This window comes from Podarcis raffonei, chromosome 5, assembly GCF_027172205.1.
Source record: "Podarcis raffonei isolate rPodRaf1 chromosome 5, rPodRaf1.pri, whole genome shotgun sequence".
Classification (NCBI taxonomy): domain Eukaryota; kingdom Metazoa; phylum Chordata; class Lepidosauria; order Squamata; family Lacertidae; genus Podarcis; species Podarcis raffonei.
In genome coordinates, this window is record NC_070606.1 from 20832258 (window position 1) to 20859700 (window position 27443).

Below are 27443 nucleotides of genomic sequence, written 5' to 3' on the forward strand. Positions count from 1 at the left end.
TTATGTCATTCTCTCTCACTGTTACAAGATATGGGGTTCCGATGCCCTGTCTGCTCTCCATTATCAATAACAAATGGACCTATATTTTTTCCTTTCTTTTTTGCATGTTGAGAGGTTAGAGGTAAACTCGAAAAACCCATCCATCTAAGCAGGGCAATTTCTTGAAATGAGGATCTTTTGCTTTTAGTACATATGAAAGCCATCCATTTTAATTCGGCAGGGCAGAGGTGAGAAACACTGGCATAAGACAGGAGTCAAAGCTTTATTGCACCAGCAAATGACCAGCATGCAAGGACTGAAAGCCACGATACACTTGGTTGGAGATGCAGCATTGCTCTGTCCCTGTGAAAAATGTGTGTGTGTGTGTGTGTGTGTAATATTTTCATTCCTTCTTCCTAGCATAGGTCACATCACAGGCCTGCCTGCTCCGCACAGCCAACCTCGCCACCTTTTTGCTTTTGTAATCAGACTGCAGATGTGCTTGATGATTGAACAATTTCTGCGCACCGCCGCTCCTGCTCCCAGCGGAGTCCAGCAGGCTCGCTTATGCAAGCTGTCATCTCTTCTTTTTTTCAAAGCTTATGGGGTTGTGCCACCGTTGTGGCTGAGGCTGGGGGGGGGGGGAGTTCGTATCTAATAGACATGTATGGGGGAGGAAAAGAATTAGAAAGCACAGGGCTGCAGAAAGGCTTTTCACAGCCCAGCATGACCGCCCTCACTCACAGCTCAAGCCACCATAAATTAAATAAATCCATTCCCACCCCTCGCTGAGACTGCGTGCGGGCAGACACACACACAGACACACACACACACAACCCGCTTGCTTGCTCTCGGAGACCAAAGATGATAGAAAGTCTTCTGGGGATTATTGCCCATTTGTAGAGTGACAATGGAAAGCCGCATCGCACAAATATCTATTCTCCGGCTCCTGGCATGACAATTCCTTCCTTTGCCTTGCATCTGGTCCCTTTTTAATAGCCCCAAGCCAGCCACGGTAGCTATTTAGTTGCTTGTGGTAAATAAAGCTTTATTAAAACCGACTTCCTCTCCCCCTCAAGTGTTTAATGATTAAAATGACCTTTCACCTGACATTTTCATGCTGCTTATTTTGTTTCTGAAGTACCATTTCTACTAAGGGAATAAACCAGTAGTTGTGGGTGGATGTTTAAATCTCTGGCAGCCCCTCAACTTTTGAAGTGAAATGGTATTCCAAGTGCATCCTGGGGGGGGGGGAATCTTAACTTAAAAGAAGTGTTTTTTGATGTATTAACTATTCATGTCATCCAATCATCTTCTTGACACACTCAGACATGCACAGTGCACACATAGGTGTGGTGATGTTCAGTTTTGGAACAACTTCTGTGTGTGCCTGTTTTATGTTTTACTTATGATCTTCCCATATACCCTGAGATCATAGCACATGGTTTTTGTAAAGCAAGACAACTGAAACAAAGCGGTAATACATACTGGTAAATTTAAAGGTAAAAATGAAGCCCAGTTTATTTTTAACCAGTTCATGTTTGCCCAGATTTAAAGAGATTTGTTTTGTCTTTAATTTGATGCTTAGGTAAACCTCTCACAGGCATTAAGAGTTTCTAAACTAGGGGGCAGGCATTGTGTAGAAGTACTCCCTGAGTTTACAGAAGGCAGATGACACCTTTTATCCTTACCCATTCCTCAGACCAGGTGGGGTACAAAATGGCTTTACAAAACTCACTTGGCTCCAGGTGGTTTACCTGAATGCCGAGAGAGTTACAGCCTAGCAGTTCTTAAGGGTTGTGGTAACTTTTGTCTGAGCCAGGGGTCAACAAACTTTTTCAGCAGGTGGCCGGTCCACTGTCCCTCAGACCTTTTGGGGGGGCAGACTATATTTTGAAAATAATAATAATGAATGAATTCCTATGCCCCACAAATAACCCAGAGATGCATTTTAAATAAAAGGACACATTCTACTCATGTAAAAACATGCTGATTCCCAGACTGTCCGTGGGCTGGATTGAGAAGGCAATTGGGCCAGATCTGGCCCCCAGGCCTTAGTTTGCCTACCCATGCATGATCCTTTCCCATGACTTTTTATATCCTAAACCACACACTACAAGAACTTAGCCTCCTACCCACAACATCCAGCAGCTTTCCCCATTTTTTCACCTGAGTCCAAGCAGGGTGGTCGTGTCCTCCAGTTCATTTTCTCTGAACTGCAGCTGTGGATATCTGCCTCCATTACTTGGCTTTTCCCTGATAACTCACCTAGGAACCTCTTCTTAGTAGGCACTTGGTACAGTTGAAGCCCCTCCTGGTATTGGTTGGCCTGTGAAAGCCCAAAACACACTACCCTTTTGATCGAAGAGGTACAGGCAGGTGTCCAATTATGACAAATATTTTTATTGTGTAGAAGTGGCTAAACATACTTTTGACATTTTTTACCTAATAGCTTTTAAAAACCTTTTCCGTTAAGAAAAATCAAGTCAAACTGTAAATTTAACATGCAAAGCATGAATAATTTTTAATGCCCTCTGTGTTTTGTGCTTGCATGGAAATAAGTTGCTTCCCTACAACCACATTTTACTCAATTGCATACTCTTTGTCTTCCACTGTTATTGCTTGTGCCTATGGAAAGCAGTTTTAATATTGCAGCAGATTTAACCCCCAGTTTCTAGGGCAGACAGGTATGTTGATAGTGTTTGAATGCAATATTAAAAGATACTGTGATATAAATCATGGCTAAAATCAGTGACATTAAATAGTCGTAACCTGTCATCTTTCCCTGTCTTTTGCTTTTGGTCCAGATTTTAATATTTGCTGTTACCCCTGAATTATTCCACCTCCCTCCTTGTTGCTATTTGTGCTGCATTGGCCCAGCAAATATATATTAAACTGTACAAGTTGTCGGGATCTGCGTGGTATTTAGTCTTGACATTAGAACAGCATTTGATCAAACGGCACTTCCCGCCACATCTCCAAAGGCAGGCTTTTTTGAGCATAGCTGTCATGGAGTATGACTGCTACTCCTTAGCTCTCTATTTGCTAGCGCCAGAGGTGTGAAAGATGGCAGCGAATGGGGAGATAGTTAATCAATAACCACAAGGTCAGACAGACAGTGTCAGTTTTAGTGCTCCCTGTTAGGAAGCAGAGGCAGAGGATTTGTAGGGACTTGTAAAGGCTTAAAAGAAACACAAGGCAGTGCTATGTGAAAGGAGAATGGAAACTCGCTCGTCTTCAGTAGAGAAGGGAGACCTCTGCCGGCTTACTTGGGAAAGAAACTCTTTCCTGCCCAGGGGACATGGTAAGCAAAGGCGTAAACCCCTAAAGCCCTCTAAATGTCAACAAGCTTTTCGTGCACTTTTTATATATAAATTAATATGTCTCTCTTGACAAAGGCTACATACCTGTATTATACTATTGGTATATACCTGTATTATATTTATACACACACACACTTATTTGTATGTAATATGGGGGGGGTTGTGTGTGTGTGTGTCTTTCACTATGAAACCAAAGTAATGCATGCATTTTCTTTCTAAATAAAGCTTTTGGAAGCCGATCAAAACAAATCATCTGTGATGTGTGTATCAGTGGGGATGATTCATGGTTGCTCAGAGTAGAATTTTTATAAGCCCCTGATAGGTATTCATTTATACAATATTAAATTAACTTGGGAGCAGAATAGAATGCACATAGGAAGAAACATATGTCTTCCCTTCAAAATTTACTTTCTTAATTAAGATTTTCATACTTGATATTTGTGCATTAAGCTCATGAGTAAGCGTTTAATTTTTGACCTTAGGTGCACAAGTTGTTGGCAAGGTTGAAGTTTCAACAAAAAGCAGAAGTTTCAAAATTGAAACGTAACATTTATTTGCTATTAAAAGCAAGCTGCTCCAAGAAAGTACACTGTGTATTGTCGTGAGCTCTATATTGTGCTGAGGAAGAGAAATGTTTAAGGAGGAATTCAACATAGCACTAGGCAGATCACCAGTGCCAGAGTTTCTACCTTTCTGCCTTTTCCTCCCCTCGCATGCTGTTCCAAGGGTTATCCTGACCCCTTGAGCCAAATTGGAGGACACAGTGGGGGGCAGCCCTGTTGTATTAACAGATGTTCTTGTGCAGGCTTCCACTGGTGGGGCTTGTTATTTAACTCCACCCCCTTATTTTTTTAATTAAAGACCTTGTTGCCCGAACCCACCACTTAACTTCAGTTGTTCAAATCTGCACATTTAAAAAGCAAAGACAGATTTAATATAGTGAAAACCCTGCTGTATCTTACGTACACATAAGATGCAAGTCTTGCAGGCCTTGGAGGAATGGCACTTCAAATGTATTAGTTGTTCTTAACCCACTCATATACATGTCTGTAGTTAACTCCACCCCCTAACTTGAACCAGCTCTTATCTGATTATATAACTGATCAATTAGTTAAGGTAGTCCCCTCCCATCCTGTTTGTAGCCTAGCTCAGTGCTTAATCAAAGCTACTCAATAGATAGCAATCATCTGCCTTTGCGAATACCTCTCAGCATATAGAGAAATAGAGCAAATTATTCATTTTTGTCTGAGGGATGAAACGTCACCATCTGTCTGTAGGCATAGATTTTTGTGCTGTTTATTGTTTCCTTTTACTCACTGCCAGGTAGCAAGAAGAGGGAGCAGATATTGCAAAGCTATGTGCACTGGGGGTGGGGTGGGTGGGGAGAACAGCTCTCAGTTCTTTACCTTGTGACCCTTCCTGGGGCTACTTCAGATATAATGCTTGCCACTGATTTGTACACTTTTCTCACATACACCCTCTGAGTCTGATCATGATATTGCATTGCATTTGTACAGATATTAACAATATTTAAGATATAGCCCCTAAACCATCATTAAATCAGGGAGAACCTTTCCATTCTCCTCTCCTTTCTGCACATCTGCCTTTAAAAAATGAGTTTTCATTGTAGCCCTTACCAGCAAAGAACTAGGCTACATGTTAACATTTATCATCTAGAGGATGTTGTTGGGTGTAATGTACATGGTATGGTACTTTGGTAGGGAATACACTGTAATAACTCTTCAGACTGCCATGGCATTTAGAACAAATTCTAGACCTGCATACAAAGGTGTCTGACTCAGCTTTTCAGAGCTCACATTTCTCAGGGACGACTTTCCACCTCAACCTGCCTACTTAACAGCATCTTTGTAGCTGCCACAGAACCACTGAAGAGTATTCTGCTGCAGAGTATTCTGGAAAGAAAGATGCAGACCTTGGCAAGTTGCTTAATTTCCCCCTTAACTCCTTCCTATCAGTCATTCACACATTAAGAAAATGGGATGGGTGGGTCTTATTCCTACACACTTCAAATGCAGACATTTGGAAAGAATTGCACTGGGATGAGACATGCCCCCATCACCATCTCAGAAAGAAGTAATCCTCCATCAGAAGTTTGAGGAAAATTTCCCTGGAGCCTTGTCCAAATAAGAGTCTAGGAATTCCTCTCTCCTAGTGCAAGAAGACCAGCTTGTTTATGCTTGTGCTAGGACAATTTACATAATGCACTTTTTAAATACCTTAAAGTCAGGAGTGGGGAACCTGCGGCCCTCTCAGATGTTGCTAGACTCCAACTCCCATCAGCCCCAGCCAGCCTGGCAAGGAATTATGGGAGTTGGAGTCCAGCAGCTTCTGGAGAGCTGCAGGCTCCCCAGCTCTGCATTATTTTGCATTCATTATTATATTGTTTATTTAAATTGTTACCTGTCCCAAGTCCTTGGGGTTGGTGGAAGAGAACCAACTTTAGTAATACAGTGGTACCTTGGGTTACAGATGCTTCAGGTTGCATATGCTTCAGGTTACAGACTCCGCTAACCCAGAAATAGTACCTCGGGTTAAGAAATTTGCTTCAGGATGAGAACAGAAATCGTGCTCCAGCGGCGCAGCAGCAGCAGGATGCCCCATTAGCTAAAGTGGTGCTTCAGGTTAAGAACAGTTTCAGGTTAAGAACGGACCTCCAGAACGAATTAAATTCTTAACCCGAGGTACCACTGTAATGATTTGTTATACCCAGACATTTCAGTGAGGTTTAGCTATTTATTTACACTGCTGTTGCAGTGGCTGCTCTTACTAACCATGGAATTGGGTTTCAAGTGTTGCCCTCTCCAAATTGCTTCCCACTATACCAGCAAGATCAAACCACTCTGTAATTTTTGTTCCCAGTCTTTCTATTTGCCTATTACTACTAAGTGCAAGCCATTTTCCTCACGTATGCTAGATCTCCCTGCTGCTTTGTGGGCCCCCTAACCTGCCAGCAGGAGTTGCTTGAAAATATTGGCTGACAGCATGGAAGGGGGGTATATCTCACTGCTGGAGAAAACAAGGCTTTTGCCAAGTGATTTCTATGTTTTGACCAGAGCTTTTAAATGATTCTAAGCTAATCACTAAATAATGTAGCAAGATGGTTAAACCAAATGGTCACAGAAAGAAGAGTTGGGTTGAAGTGGAGAGAGACAGAGACATTTCTCACAAAATCAGGGTTGAAGCCATTTGCTCCCTAATGTCCCATTGCCTGATCAAGACCTCCTCTTTGACTCTCACTCCTGCAGTAGACTAGGAGGGAAAGAAAAGCCTTTTAAGGTGGGAAGATCTGTATAGATTATGTTAGCTGGGCTGAGATCTTCTGACAGGGGTCAGAATAGACCAGGGGTCAGCCGTGGGCCAGTCCACCACCCCTCAGACCATGTGGCGGGCCAGACTATATTTTTTTTTGGGGGGGGATGAACAAATTCCTATGCCCCACAAATAACCCAGAGATGCATTTTAAATAAAAGGGCACATTCTACACATGTAAAAAACACACTGATTCCCAGATCGTCCATGGGCTGGATTGAGAAGGCGATTGGGCCGCATCTGGCCCACGGGCCTCAGGTTGCCTACCGTGGAATTGACTCACTGAGATTTGATTCCAACTGCATTTTGGATGGAGAGATTGGTTGGAAGTATGGGAGAATCATTGCTACAGTGTTTGGCAGAGCTTGAGGGACCTTTGATGCTTCTCCCCTTTCAGTTACACAATTTAAAAACTCCTACATGAACCAATTGATGCCATCTGTAAATGTGATATATATTTCAGGGGACATTGTTGTTTTTAACAGCATGGGCTCTATTTTTATTTATATATCTCCTATCCCCTGTGAACAAATTGTCGTATTTAAAATGGATCATTGCTGAAATGGTGTCGTGTCTGGGTTAATTTATCGTATAAGTAAATACTTCTGCTTTGCACTCAAATATTAAATTTTTGAGGTGCTTTGAGGGTTCTGCAAACGAACAGGAGCATGTAGGCCATAGACTAATAGAACTGAGTTGGAAGGGATCCTGAGGGTTATCCAGTTCACCCCCTTCAATGCAGGAATTTCCATTAAAGCATGACAGATGGCCATCCAGCCTCTGCTTAAAAGCCTCCAGTGACAGAGAGTCCACAACCTCCTGAAGAAGTTTGCTTCACTGTCGAAAAGTTCTTACTGTCAAAGTTCTTCCTAGTATTTAGTGGGAATCTCCTTTCTTGTAACTTTAAGCCACTGGTTTGTGTCCTACCTTCAGCAGTAGGAGAAAACTGCTCCATCTTTCATGTGATAGCCCTTTAAATATTTGAAGATGCAGAATAAAGAGAAAATCCATTGGCTCAATCTACTTCTAATAGCAAACAATCCTTCAATATTCTTTAAGCCAAGTTGTGCTTTATATACGCTACAATGAATGTCTGAAATTTGGGGGACGTCATCAACAGTTTTTGAGAATGTCTGAAAGTATACACTGGGAACATTGGCAAACAAAACGTACACAAATAGGAGAAATTGCTATTTTTAGCATTGCTGAAATTCATCCGGGATTCACCACATTTGGGACTATTTGTCTGTTGCAAGAGACTGTGTTTATCTGTAGGCCACACCAAGTATTCCACCCAGGTATATTTGTGCTAGCTCTGATATGTCATTTGGTTCCTAGCCATTTAACACATCTCTTTGCTAGTGTGTTATGCTGAAACTTTGCTTCGGCAACCTTTGGTATAGGAACCTTGCATTTTGTGAGGGTGGGGAAGGGTCATAGCTAAGTGGTGGAGCATCTGTTTTGCATACAGAAAACCTCTCAAGTTCAAGCCGAGAGAAACCCCTGGGAGCTGCTGCCAGTCCGTGTAGTGGCAATACTGATGGGCCAATGGCAGATTCGTCTGTGTGGGAGAGAGAGGGGAGGCTAGTTTGCACACAGTGTCAATGTAAATTTACAACTGAAGTTTGTTGTATGTTGTGATATTAGTATCCATCCCAGGTGCCTGCAGAAAGCATTTTGTGGTGACATTTATGTCAGACACCCTAGTTCCCTCTTCCCTCCCCGCTGCTGAACCAACAGCTGGATTTGAAGCAGGAAGAGGAAGAAGAGGAGAAGAGGAGTCGTCTTTGGGATAGAGTTGATGGCACTGACATGATGGGAATATTGGTGGAAGGGATCTAGTATAGAATGTCTCTAGGTTTGTAGCTAGCCACCCCTGAATTATGTGACTTTGGGATGTCATTGTTACATATTGGAATGAAAAGGCATTGCATTCAAGAGGGCATGCATCCTCCCTTTAAATAGAAAAAACTACCACAAAGGGTAAACATCTGCTGTGTAGTATCCAGCATCTCATTCGTTTTAGTGTTGGCAGGACTGTATTTTACTTTTTGTCGTCTTAATGATCTTTCTTGTTCTTTTTATATCTTGCAGCTTGAGGGATTTTAATGGCTTTCAGGTAGAATCCAAGTGGAGACAATCAAAATGAATTCTATGGACAGGCACATACAGCAGACCAACGATCGGCTGCAGTGCATAAAACAGGTAAGCCAAAGACGTGTCATTAGACAAACCTGATGGTTGAAAGCACCCATAGCATTGCATGTCAGCCTGTGCTCTTCATGGTGTTTGTGTTGTAACAGACCTTATTTAACTACTGCACTGCTTCTTGATCTTGAAACTCCATTAAACCTGAACACAACCTCATCCTTTCTGAACATTTTCTAATCATTTATTTCTCAAGTGGGGGATGGAAATGTTAATATATATTGTCTTGCCATTTGCTGACACAGACAATGGGCCTCTTTATATTTTATTACAGGTTTTTTTATATATAAATAGTATTCATTTCACATTCTGCTATTCCTCCAAGGGCCTTGGGGCATCGTGGATGTCTCCACCACTCACAACAGCTCTGTAAACTAAGAAATGGTGAGGTCACTTTAAGTGAGCTGAGTGGTGATTTGAACTCTGGCTTCAGTGGTGTCAGATGCTGTATCTGTCTACCACACCATGTTGGACTATTGTAAGCATAAAAAATGTTTCCTAATGAGCAATGGACGTGCAGCAGTGCATATGTGTTACTGCAACTAGTCATGGTGCCCCAACAAATGTGCACCACATGTTCCTGAGTGTGATCAAAACCAAAAGGGGTTAAGAGCAGCTGTGAAAGGATACCTTCAGACTGGGGAATGGGAAACAAAATGGTAATTATGGTTCAATTTAAATGTGTTTAAAGTGAGGCGCACTGGAGCAAAAATTTCTAGTATCGTATATGCACTGGTGAGGTGTAAATTGGTGGCATAACTAACCAGGAAAGAGATCTTAAGATTGGAGGTGGATAGCTCACTGAAAATACTGAGCTCCGTGGGGATTGTTAGGAAAGGGAATGGAAATAAAATGGAAAACTAACTTATCAGAATGCCTTTATCCATGCTGCAGCCACATTTGAAATATCTTACAGTTTTGGTTTACCCATTTCAAAAAGACAATATAGATCTGGAAAAGGGGGGATTAAATGACCAAATTGTTAGGATGCACTCCGAGGGAAAATGTTTAGAGGGCGTTTAATTTAGAAAGACGGTGCCTGGAGGCATGATAGAGGTTCATAAAACTATGCTTGGTGTAGAAACATGGAAGACAGAGAGGTTTTTCTCCCTGTGTCCTAATCCTAGGATTTGGGGTCATTCTGTGAAATTGAGCCTTGCGTTCTCATGTTCCTCTCTTTTGTCTTGAAAGTTTGGATTCACTGTCCTGTATGTGCAATCTACGTCATTGTCCTCTATGCTCAAGTCTACTTCTCCCCTTTACTTAAACGTGTTTAAAAGTATTTTCCTAAAAAGATGTGTGAAATTTTGCAATGAAATATGCTTAGTACCATGGGTAGAAGCTAAGAAGAGGCAAATTTTGTTTTTGCTTCCAGTTGCTACACATTTTGTAGACTTGTTGGCAGCAGTTACTGCTCCAAGGAGGCAGACAGCCCTCCGTGGCCCCCTCACCCCCACCCTGCAAGAACGGTATAAATGATGTTCTGTGTTCTGCTTGAAGTGAGTCAGGTTACAGCAGAGGGTCAAGGCAGGTTTCTTTCTTTTTAGCTCAGACTATGTTCTGGCACACAGACAGCACATTTGCTGTAATGTTTTTAGACTCCCTTTAGAACTGTGTAACTTCTCTCCCTTTCAGTTCAAGAGGGAAAGAACCCCAATTAGACAGAATATAAGGGCAGGTCCAACAATTAGAAATATGACATTATTTGCCCTTATAAAAATCTTATAGAAAACCTGAGGCAGTTACCTTGCATAGTCTGCCTGTAGGGACACATGGGACTGCCCTATAAAAGCAAGATTGTCCTGTACTCAATTTGTGGCATTTTTGGTCTTGCTCTACGTACTAGGCACCTTGCTACCTGAGATAAAGTACTACTTGAGTTTCTTTTTTATGCCAAGCTTTCTAGGGTGTTTTGAGGCTGCAGCTCCCCAAATTTCTAGACATTGTAGGGTGTTTTGAGGTTCCAAGAATGGTGTCTAAGCCAAAAAACCTCTGGCTTAAATTTCACGTCAGCCATACTAGGCAACCGGTAGCTCTGACGGACTCCACCCCTTCATCTCTTATTCAAGAATAGTAATTCTGGTGATAATAAAAGTTTACAGGAAAGTATAAGGATTACTGAGTGCAGCATGTTCAACACTTAGGAAAAGTGTGTGTGTGTGTGTGTGTGTGTGTGTGTGTGTGTATCATGTTGACATTTTAAATAGGATGATATGTTGCTATTAAAATTATACACACACTTTATAGCAACAACATATTACCCTATTTCAAATGTCAGTGTGATGCATGATTACAGTTGGCTGCCTCCCTGCTGAATATTGAAGCTGCATGACATGGTCATGCAGCTTCAGCTGAAAGAAATAACTAGAAGTTCTCTGTTACCAGGAGCCTTTTCTGAGTGAGAGCCTAGACTCTTGTTTCATGTTATATTAGGAGGTGTTAGGCAACATCTCAGCAATCCATACTGTGTCACTCAGTTGATCCAACTTAGTGAATGTGTTCACACGTAACCTTAAACTGTAGTTTAGTGTTACTTGTGCAAGTAGAAAGGAGCCCAGGCAAAGTGCTGGGCTCATGTGCTCCTACTACACCACCTTCCACGCATCTGGGAGAAGGAAAAACTATGATTCACTTTTGCTTTCAGTGAATCATGGCTTGTTGTTACAAGAAAATTAGGAATTGTGATTTAACATAAATTCTGCTTAAGTACAAAACAAGCTACATAAAAACCAGGGGTTATAATCATGGGCCTGTTGTACTACAGAGAGGGAGTTATGCACTCGCTGTTGGGAGCACATTTGGAGGTGGCACAACAATACAGTTCTATGACTAATGTTGGAAACAGCCAGGAGGCTGCACTCTGAAAGTTTGGTTTACACAGATCTGGGAGGTTGCTCTGCCTGAAGGATTGATACATCAAGTTCGATGGGCAAGGCCTCAGGGGAAAGAAGATATTTCTGGAGAGTTGGTTTCCATTTTTCACATATATAAATGGGCAGTAAGGAGAGGCTCAGAGGTCTTTTTGGAGACATATATTAAACCAACTAGAAAGGAGCTTGATTTCTGACTTAAGATCTTTGTAACTGACAATGCAAAAAGACAAAACAAAGCAGAATTTGTTTTAAACCAGGATCCCTGGTTTGCATGTCACAACAAACCAAGCATCTTTGAAAATGAAACTGATCTTTGTTCATATGGGAAAGGGTGAGTGGGAGCACTCAAACGTAAAGATTCGTTCAGTTTCCCTCACATTATGAAACTCTGCTAGTTCTAGCAAGTAGTTTGACCTTTCACTCTTTTTTTAAATTTACCAAGCATATATCAAGCCTTGAATTGAACAATATACAACCTGTGCAGTTTCACACTCCCATCCCATCCTGTTCTTGGCTGCAGTCTACAGGATTGTCTTAAAATATCACAAATCACAGTATTCATCAAGAAAAAAAATAGGGACTCAGTCCATTCAGACACATTTATGTCCTGTTGATTTCAGTGGGAAATTTAGATCAAGGGGATTTTAAAATGTGCTTCACTTTGACCAGATCATATGGATAATTTATCTCTTTTGTTGCCAAGTTACATTTAAAAATGTGTTTGGAAAAATGTGAAATATTTAGAAACAATGAAAGCAACGAGGATCTAGATTTCATTGTGTCCTGCTTTTGTGAGTTTGTGGTCTGTATACCAATATTTTTCCATGATTGTTAAGCATTTCCGCCCCCGCCCCCCCACATCCGAGTGTAAAAATGTTTGTTAGACTGTTGCTACGTGTTCACTATGTAAAACTAGGAATAATCTAAAACATGCAAATTGTACATAATTAAATTAAGGGCTTTTGCTGCAGCCCTCTGGCATATGTGTTGCCACAGATGCTGCCTATGTTATGGAACATGGCACTTATCCCTGCCCTTAATGACAGACTGTTTCACATGTATTGTTTCAGTCTGAAGTGTACAGTCAACTTTAGACGCAGTTAAATCTGATTCCGTTTCACTGGTGCTTTTAGGCATGGAGTGATGTCACTAATCTCAGTGTCAATATCTACTCACGCTTTAAAGCAAAGGCATCAATGCTGAAGCAGTCAGATGTCTTGTACGTTGTTTCGGTCTCTTCTAAAATATCCTAGCGTCTGTCTAGCTTTGCGCAACCTCTTTAACAAATTCTTTGTCTCCTTTCCCCGTCTGGTTGACTGCTGGAATGTGCTTCTCCAACAGTAAGAATATGTTCAGGGGAAAGCTGCACTGATAACAGCCAGCCATTCTTGACATTCCAACCATGGTTGAATCTCCCGTCCTGGGAGGCTGCCCTCTTTGGCTCCGGCAGTTGATGAGCAATGTGAAGATAATGACTTCAAGTCAGGAAGAAAACTTCTTTAGTATTCACATTTGCTAGGTAGAGTTGGGTGGTCTTCTGAACAATATGTTGAGTCTCAGCCTATGCACCCACCCATATATGAGCTGTTTATTTAAAGTGATATTTCTGCCTTCTGTATTAAGTGTATAGATCACTTTTTTAAAAATCATATTTCAGGTAATAAAAAACCATCTTGCTCAAAGGCAAGAGAGAAGACAGACCAGGGAGTTAGAACAAACAATGACTGAGGATTTAGCTGCCCTTGGAAATGACAGTTTAGTTCCATATTTTGTGTTTTGTCTTGTTACTGGCTAATTTGAATCTGCTTCTAAGCTCAGTACTATGAGGTTTAGCATCAGTAAGCTACGACTTCTGAGCCAGGCTGATGGCCATTGTTCACCCTATGTCCTGAACCCCTGGCCTACCTGGCAGGAAGTCAGAGTGCCACGTCCAAAGTTCAATCCACACAAGTGAAGTCCAAAGGTCAGGAAATGAGGTTCAGGGTCAATCCAAGTAGTGAAGGCCAAAGTCCAGCAGTCAGGATACAGTCCAGAGTCAAACCGGAGCACAGTTCTATAGCGATCCAGGAGCATCAAGGCCAAAAGCCCTCAACAAGGGCAGTTGAGTAGACACAGCACCTCAGCTCTGCTGCCCTTTTATACTTGGCACACTGATTGCAGCACCTGGGCTTGATGAGGCATGTGATCCTCACCTGTTCTAAGCCTATTCCAACTGAGGAATCACACACCTGTTCCCAGAGCTAGTGAGCCTTACTTGGCCAGCTAGTGAGTTTGGCTGTGGGCCCTTGCCTGCTTCAGCTCCTGGAGTACCCCTCCTGCTGCTCCCTGTGCCTCAGAGCCCACCGTGTTTGTGGAGACAGGAGCCCCTCTGGCTCTGGTGATGAGTCCTGCTGCTCTGGTTCCTGTGCACCCCGTGAGTACTTACCGCACCAACCTCTTCTTCCCCATTCTCGGCTTGCCCCGGTTTGTCCCAGTCCCGGCTATACCTCTTGCCAGGCTCCTCTTCTGCCTCCCAGTTGTCCTGCCAGTTCATGACACCCTAGCATTCTGTGACCTGGAAGCCTGAAAATTTCTTTGTTAAGAAAGCTTCTTTCTTAACTCTAGGCCTTTGCAATTCATCATCTAAGCCAGCTGTCTTGGGACTACAACTCCCATCATCCCTAACTTAACAGGACCAGTAGTCAGGGATGATGGGAATTGTAGTCCCAAAACAGCTGGAGGGCCAAGTTTTGCTATGCCTGATCTAAGCCAAACTCAGCTCTCCATTGCATATGGCAGCTCATATATCTCTCCCCGCCCTATCCGCTTTCTTGAACTGCAAAAATGTGACCGGGCACAGGGTTGCCAAGCACTTGGATGCCCAGAATACATTGCTGAGTCTAAAGTCATGCAAACCTGTCCTGAACAGTCCTCAAAAAAAATTATTTAATCTGCTTTGATGCCCTCTGACATGTTCAAAGTTTGCTAATTTAAAGTGAGCAACTTCACTCAAGGGAGACAAGAAAGAAGCCTTTTAGTGATTAAGAATGGTTCAAAAGCCTGTTTGTTGGTGTATCTCATTTATTATATCTCTGCAACTTTTAAGTTGTTAAGTTACTTCCTTTTCTTTTTAGTTATCAGAATGTGCAAAAAGCATTTTTAGCATTGCATTCTAGAGAAAAAAGAATCTATTAAAACTCAGAAGAGTTTTTATTAACTGTGGTATGGGAGTCAAGCTGTTGCTATCAGGCCCTTTTCAAGTTGGTGGGTGGAACACCCATGTTGTTTTTGAACAATGCATGGTGGTCTTTATAGGAAAAACTTAGTCTGTGTGACATAATAGAGCATTTCCTCTTGAGCAGGTTAGAGCTTAGCTGCCAGAAACCTTGCCTCATGCTTGCTGCTCTGGGATATTGGTTTCTAACTGACAGAGAAGCTGATATGGCATGGCCCCCTCCCCCCACTGAAATACACAGAAACCCGAAGAATTAACTAGCGCTATTTCGCAGGGGCAGGCAGGGGGTTGGGTGCTTCCTGTTTGGATAAACTACTTACAGAAAAAACCGTAAAGGAGAGGTTCTGCTGCTAGTCAACAATATTTTTTCCTCCTCTCTGACTTGATTGCTCTGAGATGGTTGATTACATTGCTGGCTGTGGCCTTTTGCTCCTTTTCCTGGAAATGTGAGTTTGGTTTTCCCTCTCTGTTTTTATTTGCAAGCTGTCAGTAAGAAAAAGGTATGGCTCCCAAGAAGAGAGATGGTAGGGCTTATCAGCATCATGAACCATATGGAACTTTGAAAGTTCCTTCAAGTCCAAAGTTGTTCCCCCAACTCCGAGAGCAGGTGGAAAATGCACCCAGGACCAGGCCTCTGTTGGCAACTGACTATGGGCTCCCTAGCCCATCCATGGGCTCCCTAGCGCAAGCAGGCAACGAGGAGCAGGAGAGTCTGCACGCAATCCACGTTTTGGAGGAGAGCCTTGGGCAGGTAGGCTTTGCTGCGTGGTTTTTTTCTTTAAAAAATCTAGACTGAAGAGGAGAGGAGGATGTGGAGCTATGTTAGAAAGAGTCTGTATTCAGTAATTATCTAGGTTTCCTATGAGGAAGAATGGTCCACATCTCTGCTGATGTGGAGATATTGTTAGAGATTATAAGGATTTAACTGGGTGTGTTACTTCAGGTTTGGAGGAGAGGTAGAGTAAAGTGGCAAAGACACCAGTGGCAGTGGGGTAGCGTGGGGGGTGCAGGGGGGGCGGCCGCACCGGGCGCAACATCTGGGGGGGCGCGCTCGCACTCGCAGCTCTCTGCCCCTACCTGGCTCACTCACTCTCTCTCACTGCAGTGCTGGCTGTGCGAATCCGATCCGAGCCGCCGGGTCGCCGCCCACTGTGGAGGGGGTGGGTGCCAGGCGTGCGGTGCGGAGAGAGAGCAAGGGACTATCTGGGGGAGGGACAGTGCAGCGGCCGCCCAGCGCAGCGCTGAGCGCGGGAGAGAACCACACCAGACCAGACCAGGCAGCAGCAAGAAGAAGCTGGCAGCGGCGGCAGGTTAGGGGTTAGGGGGCGCAAATTACTTGCCTTGCCCCGGGTTAGGGGGCGCAAATTACTTGCCTTGCCCCGGGTGCTGACAACCCACGCTACGCCACTGACCAGTGGTACTGGTTGGAGATAAGATTCACTACAAGAACTATCCTTTTCCAGCTGGTCTTTGGTGTTTAATTTCATCTGTTCCCTTATTTGATTTTGTATGTGCATTGGCACTGGTAATAAAACATTTTGGTTGTTTTATGGCTCTGCCTTTTAACTTAGCGTTTGTCAGGAAAGCTTTCAAAGACACACATGATAGGAAGCTAGATGAGAATTTTGCTGTCTCAGCCAAGAACAGAACAATTACATGAAACTTCAGACTCTACCCAGCCCAGTGCCATCTAGTGACTAAGCCAAATAATGACACTATCCACACTTCATCTTGTCTTGGTTGCTGTTACATTTTTTTATCTTTTATCTCCGGTTAAGTTGTATTGCATGCATAATGCAGCAAGGTGGTGTACAGTTAAGTCAATAGAACTAAATAAATTTCAGATGCCTCCTGTTGTACTCTGCGTTTGCTGGAATACTGTTTATGCTTAACAAGAACAAAATATATTCATTTGAGAAATAGTCACAGGCAATTTGAAGTGCTTTCTGCAGGAGGGGTAAAAATGCCTTGTGTTCTAAGTGGTACCCTTGATCTAACAAGCACGGAGGGTTGACCCCAGAGGCAAGGAGGGAATCGAGTATATGTCATCCATAGCTACCCTAATTGAATTCTTATTTCATTACATTCTAGATCTTCCTTTCAATTTCTGCACTTGTTGAAACCTCTAGGTTTTTTTTTTCTTTTTCTTTTTTAAATGCAAATAAATTATCTTGAAGTAGCTGCACACAGAACAGGAGCAGATAGCCTTTATCCAGCCCACCAAGGATTTTTTATGTGAACCATCAAGAACCCACCAAATTTTGACAGTGGTGGCAAAAAGAAATATAAAGTAGCCGTAGTGCTGGGGTAGCCCTGATGCAATGCAAACCATCCCTCCCTAGTCCTCCGATTGATCATTTGATGAACTCAGAGGGGTAATAATCCCCCCTCCTCAATGACTCTGTGTAGATCAACTGAGGAGGGGGCTGCGTACACACTAAAGTGTAGGGTGGTCACATTCACAGCTAGCATGATGCCCTGGTTTGATAACTCCACTGGTTCCCCTCAAAAAAGAGTTCATGGTTCAAGCCAAAGTTACCGTAAATGAGCCCATTTTTCCACTGCCCCAAAGAAGGACTATTCAGACCAATTTTTCTCAGCTTTGTGTGTGCTTAGGTTGAATCATATTGAAACCAGAAAGGAGTGTTCAGGTAACATGTTAACAATCTATTTGTGTGGTAGGGACCTTATTTAGTTGTGTCTTTGTTCAGATTATATCATACTCTATCCCAGGGACCTAGCTCTGCTAAAACTGTAGTCCAGTGTAGAAGGACACACAAATCTAGACCAGTGGTCTGTAAGTATTGTTCTCAAATTGCTGGGGAGGGGGAAATGAGAGAGAAGTGGGATTTGAACCAAGGATTATGTGAGCCACAGCTGCTGTTCTTAGCCATGATGCAGCATTGTCTTTTTTAACATGTGGAGTTGGGAAAGGGGGGAGTTCTACTATCAGTTTCTTTTTTGAACCATAAAGAATCCACTTGCCTAAAGAAGATATTTGTCAACCTTGGGCAGTTCAGGTTGGTATGTGGTACTGAAGAAGAACGTTGATGAGTAGTGACAAGTGACTCTCAGCCTCATTCATATATTTCCAAATATCTGTTGTTAGAATCATGGTGGCAGTTTGTCGTATAATTCCTTCCTTGCTTCACTGTAATAATGTCGTAATGCGGTAGTGACCAGTCTGTCTGCTCAGGATTGGTTTCCCCTCCTCCTGTAATGGAATTTAATTTAATTGTAATCACACTCTAATTTTTGCTATTCTTACTGTGTCCTCAGACTTGTACCTATTCTGTGACTGATCAAACCTTCTTGCAATGCATCTTTTTTCTGTAAGGAGCTGTGCATTCTGCTGCTGAAGAGGAGCTGTCACAGGTCTCCAGAATCTAAATTTGCTTCAACTTCATAACTAGATATTGCAGCGGAGCTGCTTGACTTCTTCAACACTTTTGGGATCTCACATAGTACCTAATTAATTTGCTTTTGCTCAGCTCAGTATCATCTGTGGGAGAGGCTTTCAGACTTTTAACTTCACTGAATATCCCCCTCTTTGGTTGCCTTTGCACATCGTGGTAAGCCAAACGGACTTGGCACAAATGTGCTGGCTCCTGAGAAGGAAATTGCATCCACTTTGCTCCTCCCAGGACTTTTTAGCATAGCACTGCATCCAGCATAAGGTTTGGCCTAGCATGTTGTGTCTCCTCTTTAGCCATGATCTGTATCCAAGGTTTGTGCTACAGATTGAGGTTAAGGAGGAGAAACTTTAACCACGTGTTCTGGGTTCGGATGGCATGCTAAGCCAAAACATCTTGGCTTAGCTGCTGTCCCACAGTGAGAGAAAAAGCCTGCAAAGGAGCAAAGTGAGTGTGAGCTTCTCACTGGGTCACTGCACATTTACACTGTGGTGGTAAGCTGTGTGAACCTGGCCAGCAGTCTTCTCTGCCAACCCCCACCTCCCACATTGCAGATGCTCCTGTGTAGAGCCAACTTCAAGGTGCACTGTTCATTATGGTTTCTGCTGGGCTTCACATTTGCACTGCATAAACTGAGAGTGCAGCCTAGAACAAATCCAACATTTCTCTACGACTGCACATCCCAGGATAGTGTTGTCATTTCCATGTTTAATGGAAGGCTCTAGTCATGCAGAGCTTCTACCATCTCCTGAGCAAAAGCAGAAAGACTGAGCCCAAGGTATCCATTTATTCAATGCCTGGGCAGCCTGATTTGAGTATTTAGGCTGCAGCCCTTATGGACTATTTTTCTTAGGCGTAAGCCCCATTAAATTGAGTGTGCTTCCCTTTTATAGGATTGAGCTAAACGTATCAGATACTGGGTATCATGCCCCTTTCAAAACCCATACCCATTCTTCTGCCAACCTCCATTTGATCACAGATAAACTTCTATTTGATCATGCATACTCTCACACTTATAGAGGAAATATTCAGAGTCTGCATGGGTTTAACTTGAAATAAACTAGCAAGATACAATGTTTTGAGAAGGCTTGCTTCAGCTATTGCATTGTAGGCCATGCTTGATCTTTTGCTTGCAACAAGCTTCATAGGGGATTGTGTCATAAATGTGTGTAATATGTTTTGTGGTGGTATCTCAATAGTTAAGGCAGATAGATTGCATTACAGGGTGTCTTACATCTTTCCTACCTTCCTTTAAAAGGGTTCTAGGGGTCAAACTGTTGTTCAAACATAATACAAAGAATTGTGCCCTGAGCATCCATATCAAAAATGCTTTCCAGTATTTCAGCCTGCTGTCCCATTTTAGCTCCATAGTAGCCAGGGAAATTAATGTCAGGGAGTGAGGAAGGGAAAGACTTTGTGAATGAACTGTTTCCTGTGCATACAATGGAAGGGGGTTGAGATCACAGTACTCTGATTGCTAACGCATCTTCTTAATGTCTGGGGCTTTGGACTAATAAAAAGCTACATTAAGAATTACAGTGAGTGATTTGCAAGCCCTTTATGGATTTTTTTTGGTCCAGAGAAAACCATTATATTCACATCTAACATTTTATTTGACTCTCTCTCAGACCCACACTTTGTCTCTCTCTCACACACGAAATTCATGATCAGATGCTCACTATCAATGGTGGCTTGAATGGCAGCTGCTTTGACATTATTTTCAGCCAAATCCTAGATGAGCATTATTTGGAAGTAAGCTCCATTGCTTACTCTCAAGGAAGTTTGCATAGGACTGCAGCTCAGAGGGACAATTCATATCCATACCACGGTTATACTTTTATCAAGCCCCACACCCAAGAAAATCCTTTGGAAAGATGCTACGTTGTGATGTAAAGTAATAGAGAATGGGAATCATCAGACACTCAGAAGAGTTTTGTTAGTGTTGCTGCCAGACAGTGGCAAAAATACAGTTTAAAAGAAAGAAAACAAACTACTTCCCTCCATTTGGGGGGGGGACTTTTAGACACTGAGACTCAATGCCAGGATTTTTTGAAAGATTGACGCTGATTGGTAGCAATTACTTTTTTCTTTCTGAGTGGTTTGTATGGGTGAATTTGAGGTGTTGGGGAGAGCCTGGCACCCACTGCTTTCCTAATGGTTGACTGTGTATGTAGTTTTATTACTCGACCGGTTCCGTCATACATTACAATTATTATTCATTTTATTTTATTTTATTTTATTTATACCCCACCCATTTGGCTGGGTTGCCCCAACCACTGGGGGCGGCTTCCAGCACATATAAAACGTAACAAAACATCAAACATTAAAAATTTCCCAGTAGAAGGCTGCCTTCAGATGTCTTCTAAAAATTGTGCAGTTCTTTATCTCCTTGACATCTGATGGGAGGGCATTCCATGGCAGTGTTGGGGCTGCTTCCCTGTGGCATCTTCTTATGAACACCCCAGTAATATTGCAAGCATGTGTGTGGCTCCAGCCTCACAGGTCCTTTCTACCAGATCATCAGCCCACATGATTGGCCCCACCCATGTGTTTTGGGATTCCTAAGTAGTACTGTGGCAGCAGAGGAAGAAACCCCGCAGAAAGCAGCTTCCATGCCACTGCAGCAATGTATGAAGGGGCCCGAGGCGACCCGTGATTGACGTAAATGCAAACGCACTCATTCAGCACCCACATCATTAGTTGTGTTGCTGTTTAGCAGTTCAATTAAAGCAAGAAGCAGAGCAGATGTAACTGGGCAAAACAAACAGGCAGCTTGAGTCAGCCTTCATAATTTGGCACGGCATCCCATAAATAAATGCAGTAACTTGTTTAGCATAGTTAAGTAGTTTGCTACTCAAACAGGCCATATTTGCATGACATTCCTTTTGAGGAGCAGTTAAGATGTGGCAAATTAGCTCCGTGTCTTCAGAGTCTGACATGTTGCAAAGAAAAGAAAAATACCCTGCCCCCAAATATGCATTATCCTATATTAAGATTCTGCACTTATTTCCTTCAGCAGCAAATCAAGCTAAGCAGAGAGCTTGCAGTGTGATTATTTTGTTCCATATTGTTGCTGTCATTCTTTTGTGCCTTGATAAGATAACTTGAGCCCTGAGTGCTCTTCATTTGAACTATTACTGCTCTTGTGCAGAATCTAAAACATATTGGCATGTGATGCCATCTGTTTTGTCTTCTCTGCTTAAAGAAGTGTCTCTTGTCACACATCTCAAACTTCATTCGGCACTATAGGTAGGTTCTCTACCTACCTCTGTGACGCCCTTCAGATTTCAATCAGATTTCAATCTGCAAAAGTTCTATTTTTATTGGCTTCTTAAAACTCAGTGCATACATACATTTGAATTCAGTGTTTTAGGGTCTTGGTCTGTTGAAAGTGTTGTGCCATTGTGTTCATTCTTCTCTTCCCCCTCCCTTCCCAGTCTGGATGCGAGCCTGGTTGGTTACAGCGTGGTGCTGATAACACCAAGGTTGCAGGTTCAATTCCCACATTGGGCAGCTACATTTTCCTGGGGTTGGACTAGATGATCCTCCGGGTCCCTTCCAACTCTACAATTCTACGATTCTAAGACATTTCAACACACACCTGCAGCGTGCCCCCACTCTCTGTGCCCCGTTTGCCATCAGATCTGCTCTGCCTTGGAATGTAAGCTCATATGAGGCCGCTGTAATTTCTTTGCTTTCTTTGGCTCTAGTCTCTCAGCAGCTCCTGTTGGGCTCCTGCTTCAAGCTTTGTGTCTGTGCCTTGCTGAGTCATTTATTTTCCTTTGTCTTGTTGCTCAGCCCCACGTCTCCTTGAATACTGTCTGGTCTGTTTGCCTGCTCCCTGGCTCTTTGCCTTTGCCTTTCTCCTGATCCAGCCAAGTCATCTGCATCCTGGCTTCCTACCCCCAGCCCCAACTATGCACAACAGCTAAAGACGCTGCGTGTTGAAGCTTGCGCTGCCATGGAGTCCACCTTGGGGTAGGGATATTAATGAAGGTTTTCCAACTACAGTGCAGTAAGAGAGAAGTCACCCCCTTGACTGACTTTTTTTTTAAGTACTATACAAATAAATGGCATTGGGGTGGTTAGAGGAGCTGTAGCGCTGCTAGGCTTGTGGGGTGTCGCAGGCAATAGCCTCACTTTCAGCAAAGTGCGGTTTGCAGAAAAAAGTGAATCAGAAAGTTTTCCAGAAAGTATTCCGCTACCCTAAATTGATGGAGATTTGATTTAGCATGTTTATTCGATTTACATTTAGTAAGCGCAACTAAAAACACCTGAAAGGATTTCCCAGAAGTATTTGAACAGAAATACTTGATTAGGAAAAGAAGAATCAATAAAGTGTAGTTAGTGTGGTTTAAATGTTCAGTTTTCCACTTGGAAGATCATGTTAAGCGTTTTAAGGCATGACAACTGTTACATTTAGATTTATGAAAAAAAGACATTAAGAAACTGAGGATTGTTAACATACTATTTTAGCAAGCCTCAAGAGCTGTGCACATAAATTTGTGTGCTTCCTTGGGGTAGTCACCTGAAAAAAAGTTAATTAGAACTTTGGCTAATATTGACCTTGTTTGCACATAATGATAAACCACAGTTAATGGCTTGTCAGGATCACTTGTGCTTTGTTCCTATGCTGCTGCAAACAGGAGCACCAAGCCATTAAGCCTTGGCTTGTTGTTATGTTCAGACCCAGGATCGTGGTTTATGTCTCCTGAAACCATGCTCACTACTCAACATGAAGCCATGATTTGTTGTTGACTTTATGATGATAATGATTTGTTAGGGAGAAACTATGATCACAGTTCAGATATAACAACAAAACATGGCTTATGGCTGCTCCCAGTTGCAACTGGGAAGGAGCAAAGTAAGAGTAATCGGGCATAATCCCAGTAAATCATTTAGCCATGGCTTGTTAAATATGAACAGGCCCATTGTAGTCATTCCACTTGTCCAATTTGACCTCTATTGCGTTCATTCACAATTCACAAGGAAAGATATGGGGGGTGGGGTGAATTCCATGGACAATTTCCCAGCTTCCCCCAGGATTCCTGCAGAATTACTCCTATCCCATCTAGCACTTTCACATATATTGAACTGTGCACAAAGAAATGCAAAGTGCAATTTCAGCAATTCAGCATAGGGGTTTGAATGCCCAGAACCTTAACACTCGCTCCTAACACAAAACTCCTAAACAGTAGAAGCTCTTGCTAGGGTAATGTTGTCTGGGAAATGCTCAGCAGACTACCAAGCACCAGGTATTCTGTACACACAGAACCCCACACAGTTCAGACAAGCCTTAATACCAAATAGGCTTCACATGCTCAGCATAGAAATTGCAGCTAAGTTGAAATTGAGGAGAGTCTACATTATGGATTTACTGTGGGAAAGCACTGAGTTTAAGCTGGTTCAATCAACAGATCGCTTTTCAACATCTATACTGAATTATTTGGGTACTGGCACCTGCAGGCTCTGTTTATATTCATGGGGCAAGTTGCATTGCCTTGAAGAGAGGCAAATTCTCCTGCCAAAATATAACACCAATAAGCATAATAATCGGGGCAGACTTGGGTCTTTCAAATTTCAGCGATGCCCTGTGCGAGGCCAACATTCAGTGCCCACCTCCCGCCTTCACTTTGTCATAGTTGTGGTGCCCTGTGCATCCCCTAGGCTCAGCACCCAGTGTGGCAGAACCAGTCGTGCTGCCCTAAACCCACCTCTGTAGTAATAGTATTTATGTAAGGCATTGCAGATGTTCAAAGCATTTAACTTACGTTACCTTGGTAATCATTATGACATATCAGTTAACAGTATTATGTTTTATTTAGATGGTGGGCTGAGGGAACAGTAACTTAGGGCACGAAGTGAAATTTAACCAAGGGACTTCCCAATTGTAGCTCAGATTTGACAATTATGCCACTCCAGTTAGCTGAGTTATATCTCCTTATATATGCCTACTGTCCACACTCTTTGTTCCCTCTAAAATGTCAGGTTCTGTCAAAATGATAAGGGAGGAGTAAGGATACAGTATGTAAATTGCACCACAGGACGCAAAAGAATAGTTCTTTATTTTAGTTTTACTGAATAATAATTTTCCTGGTGCAGAATTTGAACAATAAGGAGAGGTGGATGTTTCTCTTACTACTAACTATAGCAGTGTTTCCTTTCTCAGGAGAACAACTCAGTAGATGGTAGGGGTGAGAATGTGTCTTTTATATAGCTAGTCCACAGCTTTTCTATTCTAGAAATGTATTTTAGTGCCACACTAGTTTAACTGCATTGGGTTTACCCCCCAAAATTGTTCTGAATCATTGTTAAGTGAGCATACTGACAATGGACTGTTAAGAAGCCCACAGAACTGCCGCTCCCACCTTTCCAGTTGAAGTTACTGTGTTCGTAGGCCCTTATGTATTGTATGATATATATGCAGTGTAGTCCTCTGTTGTGGTACATATTATATTATGTTTGCATTTACTGTATAAGCACCAAAGGAATATATAGAACTTTAGTTACTGAAGTGAATACCAAGTCCTTGTAGAAATTACTTAAGATAGGGAAAGAGATGGAATATATAAACATCCATTACAGTGGTCTCTTCTCAAGGGGTTTGAAAGCAAATTATGTAGAGATTTAAGGGCAAAATCCTTTCCATCTTCTAAATTTCTTAATAATTTTCATGGTTAGAGTACTTTGATGTAAAAGGGCAGAAACTGAACTCCGTAGAACATGGCTGTGATTTGGTCAGTCCCACAGAGAATGAGATAGTGAAGAATGCATTAACTCAGCAGGTGTCCATCAGGCACAAATTCACTTCTTCCTCCTAGGCATAATGGGAGATAAATTCTTTTTTCTGCTATGGTGGAGAAGCAGTGTGATCTTTCTTCTGTAATCTTCAATATGTTCACTTATGTCATCGTCACTGAAATACTTAGATGCAGTAGTTTCCCTCCATTTATTATTTTTTTCACTTTACTACTATTGTACCTCGCCCTTCCTTCGAGTAGCTCAGGAGGGCTTGCACCACCTTTCATCATCCTAGCATGGGTAGGTTAGTTAGCCTGGGAGACTGAGACGGACCCAGTAAAGCCAGATCTCACTGGCTAAGAAATGTGTAGTAAAGGTAAAGGGACCCCTGACCATTAGGTCCAGTCGTGGCCGACTCTGGGGTTGCGGTGCTCATCTCGCTTTATTGGCCAAGGGAGCCGGCGTACAGCTTCCGGGTCATGTGGCCAGCATGACTAAGCCACTTCTGGTGAACCAGAGTAGCCCACGGAAACACTGTTTACCTTCCCGCTAGAGTGGTACCTATTTATCTACTTGCACTTTGCCGTGTTATTGGTTAAAAAAAAAGTGCTCAGTACTGTGAAAGACCACAATGGATATATGGCATATGAGAGAGAGAGTCCAATTTGTATGCCGCAGCTTTGTACTGTTAGCATATTTTGCATATCAATGTTGTAACCAAGAAGGAAGAGGAAAGAGAGCAGATGGACGTGAACTCATTCTATTACTTTATATATAGACAAAGGAGTAATTGGTAAGCATAGCCTATGTCTCTGGTTTTAGACATAGTGTGAAAGGATTGTCAGGATTCTAGTGAGAATGTGCAGACAAATATTGTAATTTTCAGAACTTTGAGGCTATGTGTCTATTAGCAACACTGTTGGGTCCAGTTGCCAAAGCCAAGATGGTGGCATTCAGCCAGGTCAAATAACTACAGTTGGACGTTATGTGCCAGGATTGGTTACAGATTTTGGTACATATCCGTGAGAGAGAAAATTAGATACTGTGTATATAACCTGTGCCAGCTGTACCTATAAAATACCTAATCTAAAACACATTTAGTTGGAGAGCATCTATTTACCTAATTATATTTAATTTCCCTTCTCTCCCAGCACTTACAGAATCCTGCCAACTTCCACAATGCAGCTACAGAACTCCTGGATTGGTGTGGCGATCCGAGAGCGTTCCAGAGGCCCTTTGAACAGAGTCTGATGGGCTGTTTGACGGTATGTCAACTCTGGTGCAGCAGAATATTTTTCCACTGGCATTTTAAATTGCTGCCTGCATCCCTAAGGATGGCTGGTTTGGGGAGGAGGAGGCGGAGGCTGTGCAGCTAAATACACTGATTCATTACCCTCTTATTCCTCTTCCTTTACCTCTCCATCCCTTTTCTAACAGAGCACCTGAGTTTTCTCATCCTATAAGTTGTGGGGTAAGAGATCATTAAAGGTTAGAAGATGTTGGATTTGAGAGGTGGATTTGTTCCTCCTCAGGGCTTTAGGACTAAACTCGGGGATTTTGACTGGCTTTGCAAATCAGTCAAGAAAAGCTACCAGTCCATGAAAAAGTTTACAAGCCCATTGCTTATATATATATATCCGTGTTATTCATATGGCCTAAACGAAATAAAAGGAAAATGCTTTTGTGAAGTTTCTGATCTTCTGACTTGGCTCAGAGGACTTGTTGAGTGGCTATTTACAATTCTGTCTTAGACCATGCATACATTAGCCTTAGCTCTGCCTTCCACCTATGTCTCCCCTCTCCCCTTTCCTACCCAATCCAGCTGTGTTTGGGACGGTGCCATTATATTAAATACTAGATACTGCATAGTAGTGTACACACAAACATATTCAACAAGTGAGCTGCTACGATAAGGTGACTGAGAATGTGTGGTGTGAACCAGGAAATCTCCAGTTCAAAGCTACTATAGCCACAGACTCACTGAGTGGCCACAGGAAAGCCACTATTCTCTCACATTCAACTGTAATATCTCCACACAAAAATGGTGTGTACATTACACATCTTTACTGCTGAAGCTAAATTTGTTCTGGCCTTGTAAGCTGCTGTTGCCAAATCACTGCAGTTCAGTGTTTGATGTGTTTTTTATCCATGGTTTTTCAGATCTGTTTTAAAAAATAATATAATATAATATAATATAATATAATATAATATAATATAATATAATATAATTAATATAATATAATATAATTAATATAATATAATATAATATAATATAATATAATATAATATAATAATATAATCACTATTTAAGCACTAGGCTGTCTAGTGGGAAGAGGCAGAGTGCTAGTAAGGCCTACTGAGC

The 27443-nt window shown here is 42.3% G+C and overlaps 1 protein-coding gene across 13 annotated transcripts in view; it reads left to right on the forward strand.

Annotated features, from left to right (window-relative positions):
• Nucleotides 1-27443, forward strand: part of ZMIZ1 (zinc finger MIZ-type containing 1) — a 369131-nt gene that overhangs the window by 209552 nt on the left and 132136 nt on the right. For 12 of the 13 annotated variants that reach the window (XM_053388158.1, XM_053388156.1, XM_053388149.1 and 9 more), the window contains 2 exons: nucleotides 8727-8837; nucleotides 26233-26346. In XM_053388158.1, the coding sequence (XP_053244133.1) occupies nucleotides 8778-8837; nucleotides 26233-26346 (174 nt within the window). In that variant the 5' untranslated portion in view covers nucleotides 8727-8777. Of the gene's footprint in view, nucleotides 1-8726; nucleotides 8838-15599; nucleotides 15679-26232; nucleotides 26347-27443 lie in introns of those variants that run through there. The other variant, XM_053388157.1, reaches the window with a different exon arrangement.